Genomic DNA, 15,222 nt, shown 5'->3' on the forward strand with positions numbered 1-15,222 from the left:
TGATGGGCATAAATAGTTTTTAAAAGTGCGGCATGCATGATGTATGACAATTGCAGTCTTTTGGCATAGTATTAACCCAGCCATCACACATTAGCTTACTCAATATCTGCCAATACTTTCTATTAAATATCTGGCTTGCAGTAACATCTTCTGCCAGTTTAGTTGAGTCCACAAACCTTCCTTTTCCCCCCTTCCAGTGGTCTTTTAAGGTCGTGGTAGGACAAAAAATTTAGGAATGTGTTGCATCAGGTAAAAGTGTCCCCAGTTTCTGGGAACAAGTAGCCATCTCTCAGCAGGCCTGTGAAACATTCCTGGGCTGTCTCTCACGTCTGGACAGAGGGATGGAGGGGCGGGAGGCAGGCGGCTCGGAGCTGTGGGCTCCCTTTGTCTCACATAGCCTAACCCCACCACACAAACACAAACACCGCTCTCACTGCAGCCTCCTCTCTGCCAACAGGCAGGCTGCATGCCAGCTCGGCAGGAGGCATGTGTGTGTGTGTATGTAACAGAGACAGCGCTTGTTTACGTGTGAAATAAACTTGATTCATACGGTGTGGGAATCTCACTCTAAAATGCAGACGTGTGTTCGGTGCGCACACCACACCCCCATCTTTTCCTCTCGCTCTCTGACAGCAGTATCGCTGTATCACCGGACAAATCACTCTCTAATAAGCCTTCGCACAAGTCAAGTGCCAGCTATTAAATACGCTGTTAGCCTAAAGTGCAAATTGACTGCTGCAGATGAATGGCCTGTGGGTTATGTTTGGAAAGTGAGCCAAGAGAGAGAGACACTCTATCGATAGTATTGATCTGGGCCCTCCTTGAAGGCTGCCTGAATTTATGTACTGCAGTGTTTTGGACCATACTTAATGTGAACAGAGGAGGCAGTTTGTCAAATGGGAGATATAATTGTTACTATTGATCAGGATCTTTATTTAAACTACAGAAGAATATGCCTATGACAAATATAATAAAGACTAGGAAAAATATTTTAGTACTGCTGATATGTAGATTAATTGCCTTCTCCTGTTTCTGGATCGTAACTTGCTTGTATATTTATTAACTTAATGTTTTGTGTTTTCAGGAATCTTGGCCACAACAAGCTGACTACCATCAGTGTTGAAGCCTTTGCCAACCTCCCCAACTTGAGAGAGCTGTAAGTAGTCACTGTCAGAACACTTAGACACTGACATGAGCCAGTTACAGCAAACCCCTGAACTCTGTCTAGTGGACTGGTTTGTGTGTTTGGACCCGCTGAAGAGATTCATTTTTCTTAAAATTTTGAATTCATGAGTGTCAGCTGAAAAAAAAAAAACATTTTCAGCGACTTAATTCTAATTAATGTCCATGGTTTGCCACTCTGCTACCTAACAGCTTCTACATATGTGTTGCCTTGAACTAAGTCCAATTGAGAATTAAGTGGTGGTTTTCTATATTAAGCCTCCCCTACACCACCCGATACTGTGGCCAACACTGGCCTTGTAAATATTTTATATGGTGAGGAGAGGACTTGGCTTTGTGTCACTCAGCACCAGTACACAAGACACATACACACACATACACAAGCTAACTGGTGATACACACACTGGTGACATCTTTGGCAGGCCGGCCAGCCAGTCATACGCTCCTGGACATCTGTTTTACTCCCATGTTATTTTTGGTTTTTAAAAGGATGACTTGCCACTTGCTCTGTGGCAGACGTGACAAGTTGTATTTGAAATCCTTTGATTTATACAGGGTTTGATTTAATTTAGCTTTGTGGGATAGAGCATGTAAAATAACCTCTGCAATGCTGTGGCAGGGATACCATGGAGGAATCTACATTTACTCTCTCAGATTAGTATCTGTTCTACATGGAAATATGGCATTCAATGATAATGACAACATATCATTCCTGTGCATTTCTCTGCAGTTTCTTCCAGGGCAGTTCTGTTCTTTAACCTACTCCTGTGTGTGTCTGTCACTTTCAGGCGGCTGGACCACAATGAGCTGACCTCCATACCAGATTTAGGACAAGCTGCTTCCAAGATTGTATCCCTTTACCTGTGAGTACCGCTACTCTTACTGCTTAACACGCCACCAGAATGATCTGACCTGTTAGCTGGCCGTTTTGAATTGCTTTTGAAGTAGTCTCTTGACATCTTAGAAGTAATACTGCATTAATGTGAAGTTAGCAATAAAAGTGACTCAGCTACAGATCAAAAGTCCCCACTCTACTTGCTCTCTGCTGGCTTCAATATGGAGTTCTGTCATGAGTGATTAGCATGTGGTTGAGTAACTGACTAGTATTATCAGCTGTCCACGTGGTCGTGTCTACAGTGAGTGGTGCTGGCTGTTGGGAGCGTCAGCTCGTATATAGTTCCAAGTTGGTTGCTCAGTAGTGAAAATGTGCCTGTGGGGACTGTCTACACTGGCATCTCACTGGAGATTTACTGCCATATTTGGGAAGGGCGTGTGTGTGCTTGTGTATGTCACAAACATCCATCAGCAGCCTTGCTTTTATACAGCTGAGGAAACTCTAACTTTATTCAAACAGGTGGAAACTAGTGAATGGAAAGTTTGAGGGGAATGCACAAAAATGTGTCATGTTTAATAATGATCATTATGGTAATACAAAGTTAATAATACATTTCTGAGAAAATGAACTAATAATAGTTGAGTTCCTGTTACTGCCAAAATGGTACAGCATACATATGTGAGCCAGAGCTCATTATTCATTTTAAATCTTCAGTTATCTCCGTACTGACTATACATTTCCAGATTATTGTGGTGCTCAAGAATGTCTGAAGGAATTCTTGCTCCACAAAACACAAAACAATGAGAGGCTTTCTAAAGTTAGAGCAAAATAGGCCTAAGATAAAAATCAAGCTGATACGAAACCGTGTTACAATTGTTGTTAAAATTCTGTACCATTAGTACCATGTGCTGTGCGGACTCTTGCATTGCAGTGCGCCACAGTTCTTTCCCCTCTCGTGTGACCAGGGAACATTCTTACATCTCACTCAACCTGAAACAAGAAAGTTAAACCCCATTAAGCTAGTCTAGCGATAACCATTAGCTATTTTCTTTCACACCTTGCTGGTTGACTGTCTGGTAGTAAAGTGTACAGCTGCTTGTCACATCGGTCATCGTCATATCGTTTTCAGTGGTGAGCTTTGTGGGAGTCACACGTTGGCCTCTCCCTGTGTGTCATCTGCCTGCTTCTCAGAATTTCTTATGATGCACTAATGTGGTCAGAGTATTTGTGTAGGCTGTGGATAGCTAGTAAGAGGGTGGATTTGAGGTCTGATTAATCAGCTCTGACGTCTGTCTGCCAAAATGTGTAATTTTTTCAAAAGTCTGAGCTACTGTTTTAATGGCCTTTTATGGTTTTATATTAGTTTGGATTTGTAAGGTTTAGCACATTCTCCTATTCACTTTGTCTCTGACACATAACAGACAGGAGCAAGTTCACCTTTACTTACACAAACTGCGGTGAGTTGCAGGACCTCCAAATGATCGGGGTGTCTTTTTCTGGCCTGACTTAAAGCCTGTTGCTAGGGGTAAGGCCTGTAGTCCTGATGGGAGTGGAGGCCGGAGGGAGGGTCAGATTTTTACAAAGCCACGCAGCTGAAGTGAAGGCCCGCTGAAGCACTTGCAGCTGCAGCTGTCAGTCACATGGCTTACAGTAAAATGGGTGACAGTGAGCAGGGGAGGAAGGATGAGAAAACAGGCAGGGAGGGAGTAGTGAGGGATGTGGATAGTGTCAGATTGGGGTGACATCACCACATGTCAAAAGAGGAATGGTTAGAGAGAAGTAGTGGAGGAGGCAGTAGGAGGGTGCAGGGACAGAGTAATTAAGAAGAAATCAAGAGGCTCATGGATATTCCCAAAAGTAAAGTGAGTGTGAGGAGTGTGAGCATTTCTGTGTCTGTGCCCTGGCAGAGACAGCAGTACAGACTGCAAACTAGTCTTCCTGTGCCATTGGTTGGAGATTGTCTGGAATGTCATCTGACTACAAGTTTGTGCGAGACCGCGGCTTGCAATCACACACAAACACACATGCAAACAAATGGACAGAGAATCTGTCTTCAGCCGCTCATCAGACAGTAAACACTGCAAAAGGCTCAGAGTCTTTTATCTGTGGTTGCTACTGTCTGACTTCCTGATGGCCTCCAGGTCTGTGAGTGTATCAGTTAGCCAGTCGTAGACAAAGTTTGCACTGTACAACAAAGAAAAAGATGTCTGTAGAGTTACACTCAGTAAAGTAGATGACACGCATCTAGGATTTCTGGCTTTCTGAATGTTCAGATGTTTAGTTAAGTTTACATTTATTCCATGTGTGGCAAATGAGGACCAGAGAAAGGAGTTGAGTTGGAACAGGAGTTGAAACATTTATAGTGTACCTTCAGTTTTTTTGTGTGTTCATAATCCTACATCCTGTTTTATTATATTGGGAGGTGTTGGAAACCCACTCAGATGTTTACTTTGCTGCACAATGAATGTAGTTTAAACCAATTTCAACATAAAACTTTAGACTTGAAAAGTTTAGCGGAAAAATAACCAGGGTCTGTAACATTATCAGCACACCACAATTTAGAGCTGTTTGATTCAGCAAGTTATCATTTAAAAAAACAGATTTAATTCTGTGGGTGTACAATATACAGAAGTATAACAAAGTATAGCTGTCTGGTTGCTGTAATAAAATAAGAGGAAAGGGTGGACAAAAAAGGAATGGGTGAGTGGAGGGTACTTTTATTTCTATCTTTGTCTTCTTTTTTCTTAATCCCTTGTTTGGCTGAGAAGTGACTCATTACTTTCAATTTGTTCTGCTTCCTATAGCTTGTTCCCTTTAGTCCTTTCATTAACAACTCTTTTTGCTCTTGTGGAACAGATTGGTTGTACAGCTGCAAAAACGTTTGCTAGCTTGATGAGATGTCCATCAACCAATCTGACACCTTTGGTTGCATCCAATAAAGAGCATAATCAACACTAAAACAAATCATCTGAGCATGTTGTAGCTTCTGATAAATTAGCCAAAGACCATATGCCAAGCTCCCACAGTCCCACAATGCACTTGGTGTGCCCCGCAGTCTCCCAGAATGCCACAGCAGGATGGCAAATAAAAAGAAGCATGACAAAGTTTTTAAAAACACTGTGTCAAAATGACAGCAGAGCAGCACAAACTTTCCCATTGTGCTCATTGCCTGGCCAGTCCACATCAAAGTCCTTTTAAAACAGCTTTGGATAGAAATCATATGGCTCGCTGGATGATCTGATTTTAAAATAATTCTCCTTTTGTCCTGACTGCCGGCTTCAAATGGAAAGGGACAGGCCCCACAATCGACCTCAAAGATGACACTGGAAACAGGAGAACGGGCTTGCTAGTGTAAACCCCCGATGCACTTTCTATACATCAAAAGAAGTGTCAAGATGAGCAGGGCTCATGATAATCAGATGGTCAATGGGGCAGGGTAATGAGATTTGGAATTAAGCAGAATCAAGGCGAATAAGGCTCCCGGACATCAAAGAGAACAAGAGTGAACCAAGCTCCTCTTTATCAGAAATGTCACCGGCCGTATGATAATCAGTTTTTATAAACGCTACTATTGTACGCGAGGACTTCAAACACATTGAGCAGCGAGGCTTTATCTGCGTCTCACACGCAGCTGGGCCTTGCTGAGGGGGTTGGGGGTTGGGGGGTGGGGGGATTTTAGCTTGAGTTGAGGAAGAAGGACGGAGCGAGAGAAAGAGGGAGAGAGGTCAACCTCTCCCACCAGTTTGAGACTGATCTGTTTTTCCCAGCGAAGGTCACCAGCTGTTGACCCCACCTCACCCGTTAACTCTCCCCCCTCTTTTTTTTTGCTCTCTATAGCCACTGTCTGTTGCTCTGTCCCATGTGTGCATTTGTTATTTGTGTTGTGTGTGTTTGTGCATGTGTGCTCATCCCTAACCATTTCTGCCACTGTTTATTCAGGTGGGCCACTGCGGTGTGACCCCTCCTCCTCTCAGACACGAACAAATGACTGTGTGTGTGTGTGTGTGTGTGTGTGTGTGTGTGTGTGTGGGTGTGCGTGCGTGCGTGCGTGTGTGTATGTGTTCATCTGCTGGCTGAAGACTAGAAGGGAAGGAGTTACTGACCTTGTTTTGATGAGTCTGACTGGCAGAACACCTGCTCGATCTTGCTCTTTCTGTTAAACATATATGTGCACCACCTATTCTGAAAAAGTACAGCCATCAATATTAATATAATAAAAACATCAAACTCTGAAGTGTGTATTTGTCATGCGGGTCAGTGTGTCAAGACAAAAATCAGTAATTAACTGCCTAATCTTTGGGAAGATAAAGACCGGATCTCATCAAAATCATGTTGCGTGATCATAATGCATGTCATCAGACAAAATCTGATGGTAAATGTTAAAGGTCAATGCCTGTCAGATCACCCTTCTTCATAGCAGGGTGGGGTGCTGACTTTGTTGCTAAGGTGTTTCTGTCAGGGGTAGGAGAGTTAGTATAAAACTAAAGAGAGATTAAAGCTACATTTTTCTCCCCTGTCATCTAACAAAGTCTGAGTTGAAGTAAGTCACAATTCCACAGTTGGTCTTCGTCACCCTTAGTTTGCAAATGTCAGTTTGATTTGGGTAACGGAGCCTGACAAAACATGGCTTGAGTGGTAAATCCATTTTATTTTCTAACTTTTTATCTTGTTCACTTTAGCTTAGTTTTTCTTTTTAAGACTAGTCATTTAAATTTAAATGCTACTAAGTTTAACTGTCATCTGTAGTTAACACCTGGTCATGCGTCAAAGGTGTTATCCTGCAGAGGGTTTCATACTCAGATAACATGCAACATGCTGTATAGAGTACGTATGGAAGGGTGGCTAACAAGCACTTAACCGATCCACTTTTTCTCCACATTGAAGGGTAATGACTCGGGCAGCATTCTTTTACTCTTTCTCTTTCTCTCTCCCATCTTCTCTGTGTGTAATGGGTCCTGTGTGTAATGGGTCCTGCTCCCCAAAATAACACACCACAGATGTTGGGGAGTACAGGATAGGGTGGAGTAAGTGACCTTCCATTCCTCACCAGACCCCTTAACCGGGTTGAAATAAAAACTGAAATCTTTTCAGTCTCAGGATTTTCACTCAACCAGACCAACACAACCTGACAAAACATAGCTGAGATAGGACGTTTCCTTGTGTGGAAATTCCTTAAACTTGGATGGATGCGCTTTAAGGGGTCAGATTAGGAAACCTTGACCTAGATGATGCCTTCTGTTTCCTTTTCTCCATTCAGACATGCATATGAATGGCTTACTGCATCTAAAGTTAGTTAAAGTTTTGCTTGCATCCGCTATCTAGTCAGTCGTTTGTGCTCCTACGTCCTGAGTATATTAGGACCTTGATAGTGGCCAGAACGTCCTGAGAATCACACAGCCGTCTCTCCATTCCATCACACACTGATGCTCTCTGAAGTGGCTTGATCACGGAGGCCCCGTCTAACAGATTTTGTGAATGATTCTTTGTCCTTGGAATTGTTTAAAGAAGGCCAGCCTCTGTTTGGAAGCTTTTAAAGTACACATTTGGTGGTTGATGAAGACCACTTTGTTCTGTGTACTTTGCTCTTTTTGTGCCTGAGTGGGCTTAGAGGAGCTGAGGGAGCAAAGTCTTCACCTGCTGTTGTTAATGGGAATCGTACACTTAAGTTTAGTAAGATACTAGTGCAAACGTTTCACAAGTCTGAGTAGAACTTTCTACCATACTTAATGATGTTTATGTGTGTTCTCTATTTTTCAGACATCATAATAAAATCCGCAGTGTGGATGGCAGGCGGACCAGAGAGCTGGTTTCTGTTGAAACCCTTGACCTGAGCAATAATGACATCACTGAGCTGCGAGGGCACTGCTTCCCTGCAGGACTTCAAATTCAAGATCTGTAAGTACCAAGTTCTTTTTCTTTTCCACTCTTTTTGCAACCATCTCTATTTATAGAAAAATCACATGAAAGCAGAAACAGTGCACACATCTGAAAATCCATATCCCCTAGAACTAGTCCAGAATATCAACAGTAAAGTTGCATTCATGTTTTTTTAGGGTGTGGGGACTGATTCAAGAACTTTGCAAAATGAGGCCATTCATAAACAGATGTTTGAGGTTTTGTTTTTAAATGTCACAATGTGATTTGTCTGTGTTCAGGTACCTGAGTAGCAACAAGATCAGTGTGTTGGAGCTCGGAGCGTTGGATCACCTGGGCTCAACTCTGCAGGTTCTGCGACTGAGCCGAAACCGCATCAGCCAGATCCCTGTTAGAGCCTTCCAGCTCCCGAGGCTCACCCAACTGTGAGTACTGCTGGATCTGATCAGTTTAACGACATGGTTAGCCTGATGACAAGGTTGTGTTTTGATCCGTCAGACCAGATCACCTTGCAAAAACATTATATTCTTGACATTTATGTTTATGCTCAAAATGAATAGCTTTCACGGTTGTAGCCTTTGGAGACATTACAAATTTGAAAAGAGTTAAGAGGAGTTTCTGGTGTCTGTTGATCAAGCTCTGTGTGTTTAACATTTGGAACGCTATTAGTGTGAGCTATACCTCCAGGGGTGGATAAGGTCTGACTAGGCAAACAGCAGAGTCGTATTATTGGTGATTTATTGCCTTCTTCCATATCCACAAAGTGGTTAGTTCATTCACTACACCGTGCTCCATTATCTTCGTCAAACTTCCCTCCAGCGTGACAGTGAGGTCGACCCATTTGTAGCTCAACGCCTCCATTCTGGAGAGCAAAGGGACTCAAGTAATGGGAGTCTTTCCCCACCCACTGTGGCTCCCCAGGTGCCTTTTGTTGGACAGGTGGCCCCGGTGACACTGTATCTGCACATGCTAGTGGTGATGCGCATTAGACACAAAAGAACCTCTGTAGATGTTTATCTTTGCCAACCTGAGGGCTTTTACAGCCTTCAGGCACACATGTAGCAGCTGTACAGATTCATTGTTACATGCACAGGCGTCTCAGGCTTAATGTACAAAAGAGAGAGCAAGTTAAGTTTCTAAGCTTCTGATATCATGTTTTCTGTTCATCCCTCCTTTTTTGTATTACTGTTAATACAAAGGTACTTAGCTTGACCCTTGTTTGTAAGTTCAAGCCTGTAGTTCACATGCCTGGCCCCATGCCACGAGTGGAAAGGACACCAGTAAGGAATGCTTGCAACTGACTAGGTTGTCATAGATTATGTATATAATATAAAGTTCCTTATAGACTTTCTCCCATGATGAGTTGTTTTTCTGTGTTTGTCCATCCCCGGCTGCAGTGAGCTGAACAGGAACCGTATCCGTCAAATAGATGGTCTGACCTTCCAGGGTTTGTCCAGCCTGGAGGTGCTTAAACTGCAAAGGAACAGCATCAGCAAGCTGACTGACGGAGCCTTCTGGGACCTGGCCAAGATGAAAATCCTGTATGTAAAAAGAACAACAAATCATAAACACATACTGATCCATAAAAATAAGAATATGTTTGTATAAGGTTAGAACGTGTGTAAAACGAAAGTGGGACAGACTTAATATCCTGCACAACATGCTAGATGTCAGTATCCTATAACATGTCATCTATGGAATATAGGTGTAGCAAACACAACCATTTAATGGTTAATAGTTAACGCTGTTTGTACAGGACTATTAACAGGAACACACACTGACCAAATCTTATAACAAGAAGACTTTTTGTACCCTTATTACTGGAACTTGCTCACAATCGCATAAATCACTCTAAACAGCCGACATGCAATTTTTACACAGTTACTTAAATTACCTACAAAATAACACACTAATGGCCACAAATTGCACTGACGCTGTTGCAAATTTAGCACTTTCATGGTATTCAATGATCCCACTGACAAACTGTTTTTGTGTTCCATGCAGCCACCTAGACTACAACAGCCTGACTGAGGTGAACAGTGGCTCCCTGTATGGCTTGACCTCCCTCCAGCAACTGTTCCTCGGTAACAACTCTATTGCCCGCATCAATCCTGATGGATGGAAGTTCTGCCAGAAGCTGAGGGAACTGTGAGTACCAGCAATTTAATTAGCATGAACACCCAAACTCTCCTGCCAGATTTCCTTTTGTAAAATCCTTTCAGCAAAGAGTGGTTAAAGTTTCTAAACTGGTGATGATAGAGATTAGATGATAGACATTCCTTGCAGTCCAGCTTAAAAAAATGTATAAAAAATGGGTTTTCTAAACTTTGCATTTACACCAACTGTAGGTTAAAAATGTAGATTAAAATTATTTTACTTCAATTATCTGTCTCCAGCGTTATACAGTAAAACCCATGACTTAAAGCCTGAGAAAACAATTCTCTTCACACACCACCCATATCATCCATCTACCTTCCACAGGGTTAAATGACATTTTGCTTTAACACTCAATACGCTACGCTATTCTGCGGATAAGCCTGTTTATCCCATAATTAGAGTGGGGCTCAACAGCACTCAAGCTCTTCGACAAGACTTTTTGTACTCAGTTCTGAAGCGTAGGGGTTTGTAAAACTGGCGTGTAATCCTCTGCTGGTTGTGTTGTGATAATTACACCGAAGGATCACCTTCACTGCCTTTGTCCAGAGAGTTATTATCTGAGAGTCTTTCCTGTACTGTTGACATGACTGTCGTAGTGCTGCGTTAAAGGGATTCGCTCAGCTGAGGCGTTGCTAACTATGAGGTAGCCTGCGCTATCTGTGGCGCCTAGGTTTGTTTATGTGTAACAGTCAGACGGGACAAAGCGGTGGATGGTGATCACGCCAGTTTGCTTTGTGTATCTCAATGCTGTTTCCTGTGCGCACGCCTTATGAATGACTGATTGCTCCCAGCACAGTTACTGAATCTGAACTGGCCTCCCAGCACTTCACCAGTCACAGGTTACATGATTTTATTATCTGGAGTTATGATGACCCCTGTGACCGATAGAAGTGAGTGACTCGTCTTTATGAGGAGCTTGTTATTGCATTCCCAATGCGCCTGGCTGAGCTGGTCATCGGGGAGAATCTCTGCACACATGACTGCTCAAGCAAACCTGAGGCCTGGCCACAGAGTCAGACAGAGAGGGCCACAGAGAGGGCAATAAAACGCACAATACTGCCTTTGAACACTGTTAGAAGGATGCCATTATAGAATTTATTATCATTTGTAATCAAGATTTACTGTGAGGTATTATGTACTAGATGTTAAAAAAGGTCATTTAAACAAGCTCTGAGTCTTCGTTTTCACTTGTCTCATGTAAATTGACTTATATTCTCTCTCTGCAAATTCCTACAACAAGTGCTTGCAGTGTTCACACCTCAACTGTTTGTTCTTGCAAGATGGTAAGAACAAAAGATGTTTGGATTTGAAAACATTTGAAGGGGCTCAGGAGCCTGGGGTTTGCCACATGCTTATAGACTGAAAAATAGAAGTTGTAGAAAGAATTTCTTTTCTTCCGTTGGAAACGATTAAGACCTCAGATGAGTTCTGAGGTCTGCTAAACCCATTCTCTGTTAACATCTTGTGGTGCAATGGAAAAACGCATCACAGAGTGGCAAACAGACACTGAATCAGCAATGAAATTTAAGTATAATGATGTTGCGAGTTTCCAACCTGTCATCTCCTTCCAGACCACACACAGAACATTTGTCTTTCTTCCATTTTTTTCCTCACTTTCTCTTTCTGTCTGCCTCTGTCCTTGTTTCCATCTCACCGTGTCTCTTTCTATCTCCAGGAATCTGTCATACAACAACTTAACTCGTCTGGATGAAGGAAGTCTGGCTGTGCTGGGGGATCTCCACACCCTCCGACTGGGCCACAACTACATCAGCCACATCAACGAGGGAGCCTTCAGAGGCCTCAAGGCTGTGCGCGTCCTGTAAGTACACCACCCCAACCATCATCACAAAGTCCCAAATGACCCCCAACAGCCCACTCATTACGGTTTTGCCTCTGCTGATGATAAGGCCACGATGTGCCACTCGGGAGCAGTGAAAGCTGAGCTGGTTAATATTGGTTTTGTGTGATATTTGATATTTAGGCTTACATCTTCACTTTTCATTGACTCGAGAATGCAAGAGTTTTTAACTTTTTAACATGGGTTTGCTCTCATTTGCATTCCTGTCTGTTCATGGCTTTTTAAAAAAAATACTTTTTACAAGGTGTCTATTGACATGGTTTCTCTAGCAACTTCTTGCTTTTTTTGTGCCTTTCCTTACTTTGTTTCTTTTGTCTGGTTTTGTTTTGGGTTTCTGTTTTGTCTCCAAACACTGGTTCTCAACAAACTTGGATCTAGAAATGTTCTGTGTCACTCAACTCCCTTGAGATCTTTTAGAAACCATGAACAAAGACAGAGGTTTCTTTTTCTCTCTGGTCCACCTTCTGAACAAAAAGCCTAAAGAAAGAAAAGGACAGAACCAAAGGAAGAAAGTCGGTGGATACATTCAGCAGAAAGACTTGGGGGTCTTGGTCCCTAACCAAGGCCCTCTTGGCTGTGGCACTTCCCAGTGAGAGAGCCAGAGAGGAGAACTGTGCCAGAACTCCCTAGACAAGCTCTCTCTCAAAGTGTGGTGACAAGCCAAGGCACATAAGGCCTCTCTCTCTGCTGGCGCTCTAGGTACTAGATAACTTGCTACAGAGGGTGGGACAGGGAGCTTTGACTGCCATATCTCAGCTCCTCACTCATGCTTTTCTTTCTTGTCTTTAATTGCTCACATTGTTTCATTTGTCTGTACCCTTTCAATGCTCGCTTAATACCCATTTCTTCTCCTCTGTTATATTGTATTCTGTCATCTCCTCGTGTAATGCTACAATACGCACGTGATCTCTGTCTGCATTTTGTATTTTTTTCCCTCTCCTTTCCTTGTATCACTCTTGTTCTCTGTGTCTTTGAGGCAGACCTAATTTAATCAGTGGAGGGGAGGACAGGCGTAGGCTTGGCCCCGAAAAGGAGCCGGGGGAGCTTTAATTGGGCCTGCGCTGCTGGTTGTGCTGGCATGGGGCTGGAGCCTGCATCGGGGTGTGAAAGCTCCAAACAAGCCAGGCTGCCCTCTAATTCGGCCACGGGGGTCGTTGGCTCATCGGGGCCCCCTTTCTCCATGCCCGGTCTCTCTGCTCCACAGCCCCCACCACTGGCCTTGCTTTAACAAGGCAATGGCCATTCACATCCAGCCAGCCAGAAAGAGTAGGAAATTGGCAGCCGGAGTCCAGTCCGCCTAAGACAGCGGCCAGTGGAGACTGAAAAAAACAAGGGGGATAAGAGATGCTTGGAAAGCGAAAGGAGAATAAGGAGTGGAGGCTGTTATTGAAGAGGTGGTGGAGGTGTGGCTGACCATCAGCCTCAGAGGCCTTTCTCAAGTTTAGAAGAAAGAAAGAATTTTCTGACTTGTTTTTCTTTTTGATTGTCATTAGAAGGGTGGAGTGGTGACTTATCTGCAGCTATGACTTCACCTAAAGAAAAACCCTCTGTAGACCTCAAAGGGGGATGCAGATTCATTCAGCAAGTGTTAGGAAACCCCCGAATGCTTTAAAAGAAGCACTGAGCCTATTCTTTCTTTTCCTAACCATGGCTAAGCTTGGCCCCAACCCCATTAAGACTTTTGGCTGTACCATACCTGCCACCATCACAGTCCCAACTGTCTGGCCTCTCACAAGGCATTGTGTTCTCGCCAGTCCCTTCATGCCGTCATGAATTATACATGCGTTTCCCTGCGCTGGGGTTTGCCTTGAGACACAGATGCACATGCACACTCCTTCTCCACCCTTCTAAGGAAAAAATGCGCTTGGTTGGCAGAGCAGAGCGGCAAAGGGGCTCTTAAGGCCAGGTGCAGGGGGGGAGGTTGATGATGGGAGGGAGCATGGGTGAAGGGGTAACCCGTGACTTCCAGAGCAGCCTTTGCCAGGGCTGTGAAACGCTTCAGCGCTGGCAGACCCTGTCCCCTTTCCTATCCTCCCGCCTTCCATCTTTCTTATCCCCCTCTTTTCTCTCATTCTCCACAGGGAGCTGGACCATAACGACATCTCGGGCACAATAGAGGACACCAACGGGGCCTTTGCTGGATTGGACAGCCTCAACAAGCTGTGAGTGTCTCCCCTCTTTCTTTCTTTTATTCCCCCCGGCCCTCGCTTCCTCTATCAACCCCTCCTTTACATCCCTCTGTCCTGGCTTGCCACTGATTCTGGGATTGTCTCTGCTGTTCTTCGAGAAACATGAGTGAGCTTTCTCATTTATCTCACATCCAAAAGTTTCCCTCCAAGTCTCAATTCTCCCTTCATTGCCTGTCCAGTCTAAGGCCATAGAGTTCAGATACTTAAGACATCTGTCCCCTCTGGACCTCACACCTCACTTGGAAAGGAAGTCTGCACAGTGAGCAATGACTTATATGGGCCCTCTTCTTTACTTTACAAAGCTAGCCCATGAAACACTGAAGGTCATTTTTTTACTCCCCTCATCCTTTGGAAGCCAAGGCCACTTTTCTCTCCAGGTCAACCTGGCTTTCATCTTGTGAGTTCATTGTTTCGCTGAAGCTTTATGGGCTAACTGGGTTCTCTTTCCTGATAATGGTTCAGAAAGGAGACGCAGTGATTCACTTTTATCAGTTCTTCGTGATTACTCATCAGTGTTTTCAAGCAGCTTGTAAAAAGTTCAATGTCAAAGTTTGGCAAGTTGAGAAATTACAGCTGGCATGAAGTTTCTGGCAATGAGCGGCAATCATGAACCTGCAGGATATAAAGATGATGTCCAGCCAAGATGGTTCCCAGTGTGAGCCCCGCTGAAAGAAAGAACTAGAGAAAGAGGTAGAGAAAGGGCTTTTCTTCGAGCTGGCAGGGGTTTGCTCCCCAATAGGCTTATTTCTATTTCTCATCCATGCCTCCGCTCTTCTCGTTCCCTCATTCCCAGTCTCTGTTGTTAGGAACTCAGAGAGGGTGAAATTGAGGGTTGCATTCAGTCCTCAAACATCAAACGCCTCACACGCCCCACCCTCTGACCCTGCCCCCTTTGTCACGGCGTTGGCGGAAGCAGCCCGCTGCATCCCAAAGCTGGCAAAGTGAGTCATGGGAAAAGGAGATGCTGAAAAGAGAAAAAAGGGCACATCAAACACACATACTGGGTTCCCTAAAAGCATGCCGCCACACTGGATGAAAGTGGGTGATACGATACAAGAGACGACTCTGGATTTATTCAGTTTTATTTGTGTCAACAGTTGAATTGAATTCCTTTAAAACTAAAGTTG

General features: G+C 43.8%; 1 protein-coding gene across 1 annotated transcript in view; it reads left to right on the forward strand.

The window, feature by feature from the left end:
* The window catches only part of lrig1 (leucine-rich repeats and immunoglobulin-like domains 1), a 34,254-nt gene that overhangs the window by 10,319 nt on the left and 8,713 nt on the right, over positions 1-15,222 (forward strand). Inside the window, exons 2-9 of the mRNA XM_084543771.1 lie at positions 1,085-1,156; positions 1,971-2,045; positions 7,775-7,912; positions 8,173-8,316; positions 9,289-9,432; positions 9,896-10,039; positions 11,724-11,867; positions 13,988-14,068. Of these exons, the coding sequence (XP_084399897.1) occupies positions 1,085-1,156; positions 1,971-2,045; positions 7,775-7,912; positions 8,173-8,316; positions 9,289-9,432; positions 9,896-10,039; positions 11,724-11,867; positions 13,988-14,068 (942 nt within the window). The remainder of the gene's footprint in view (positions 1-1,084; positions 1,157-1,970; positions 2,046-7,774; positions 7,913-8,172; positions 8,317-9,288; positions 9,433-9,895; positions 10,040-11,723; positions 11,868-13,987; positions 14,069-15,222) is intronic.

Source organism: Chelon labrosus (genome assembly GCF_963514085.1).
Source record: "Chelon labrosus genome assembly, chromosome: 4".
NCBI classification, from domain to species: domain Eukaryota; kingdom Metazoa; phylum Chordata; class Actinopteri; order Mugiliformes; family Mugilidae; genus Chelon; species Chelon labrosus.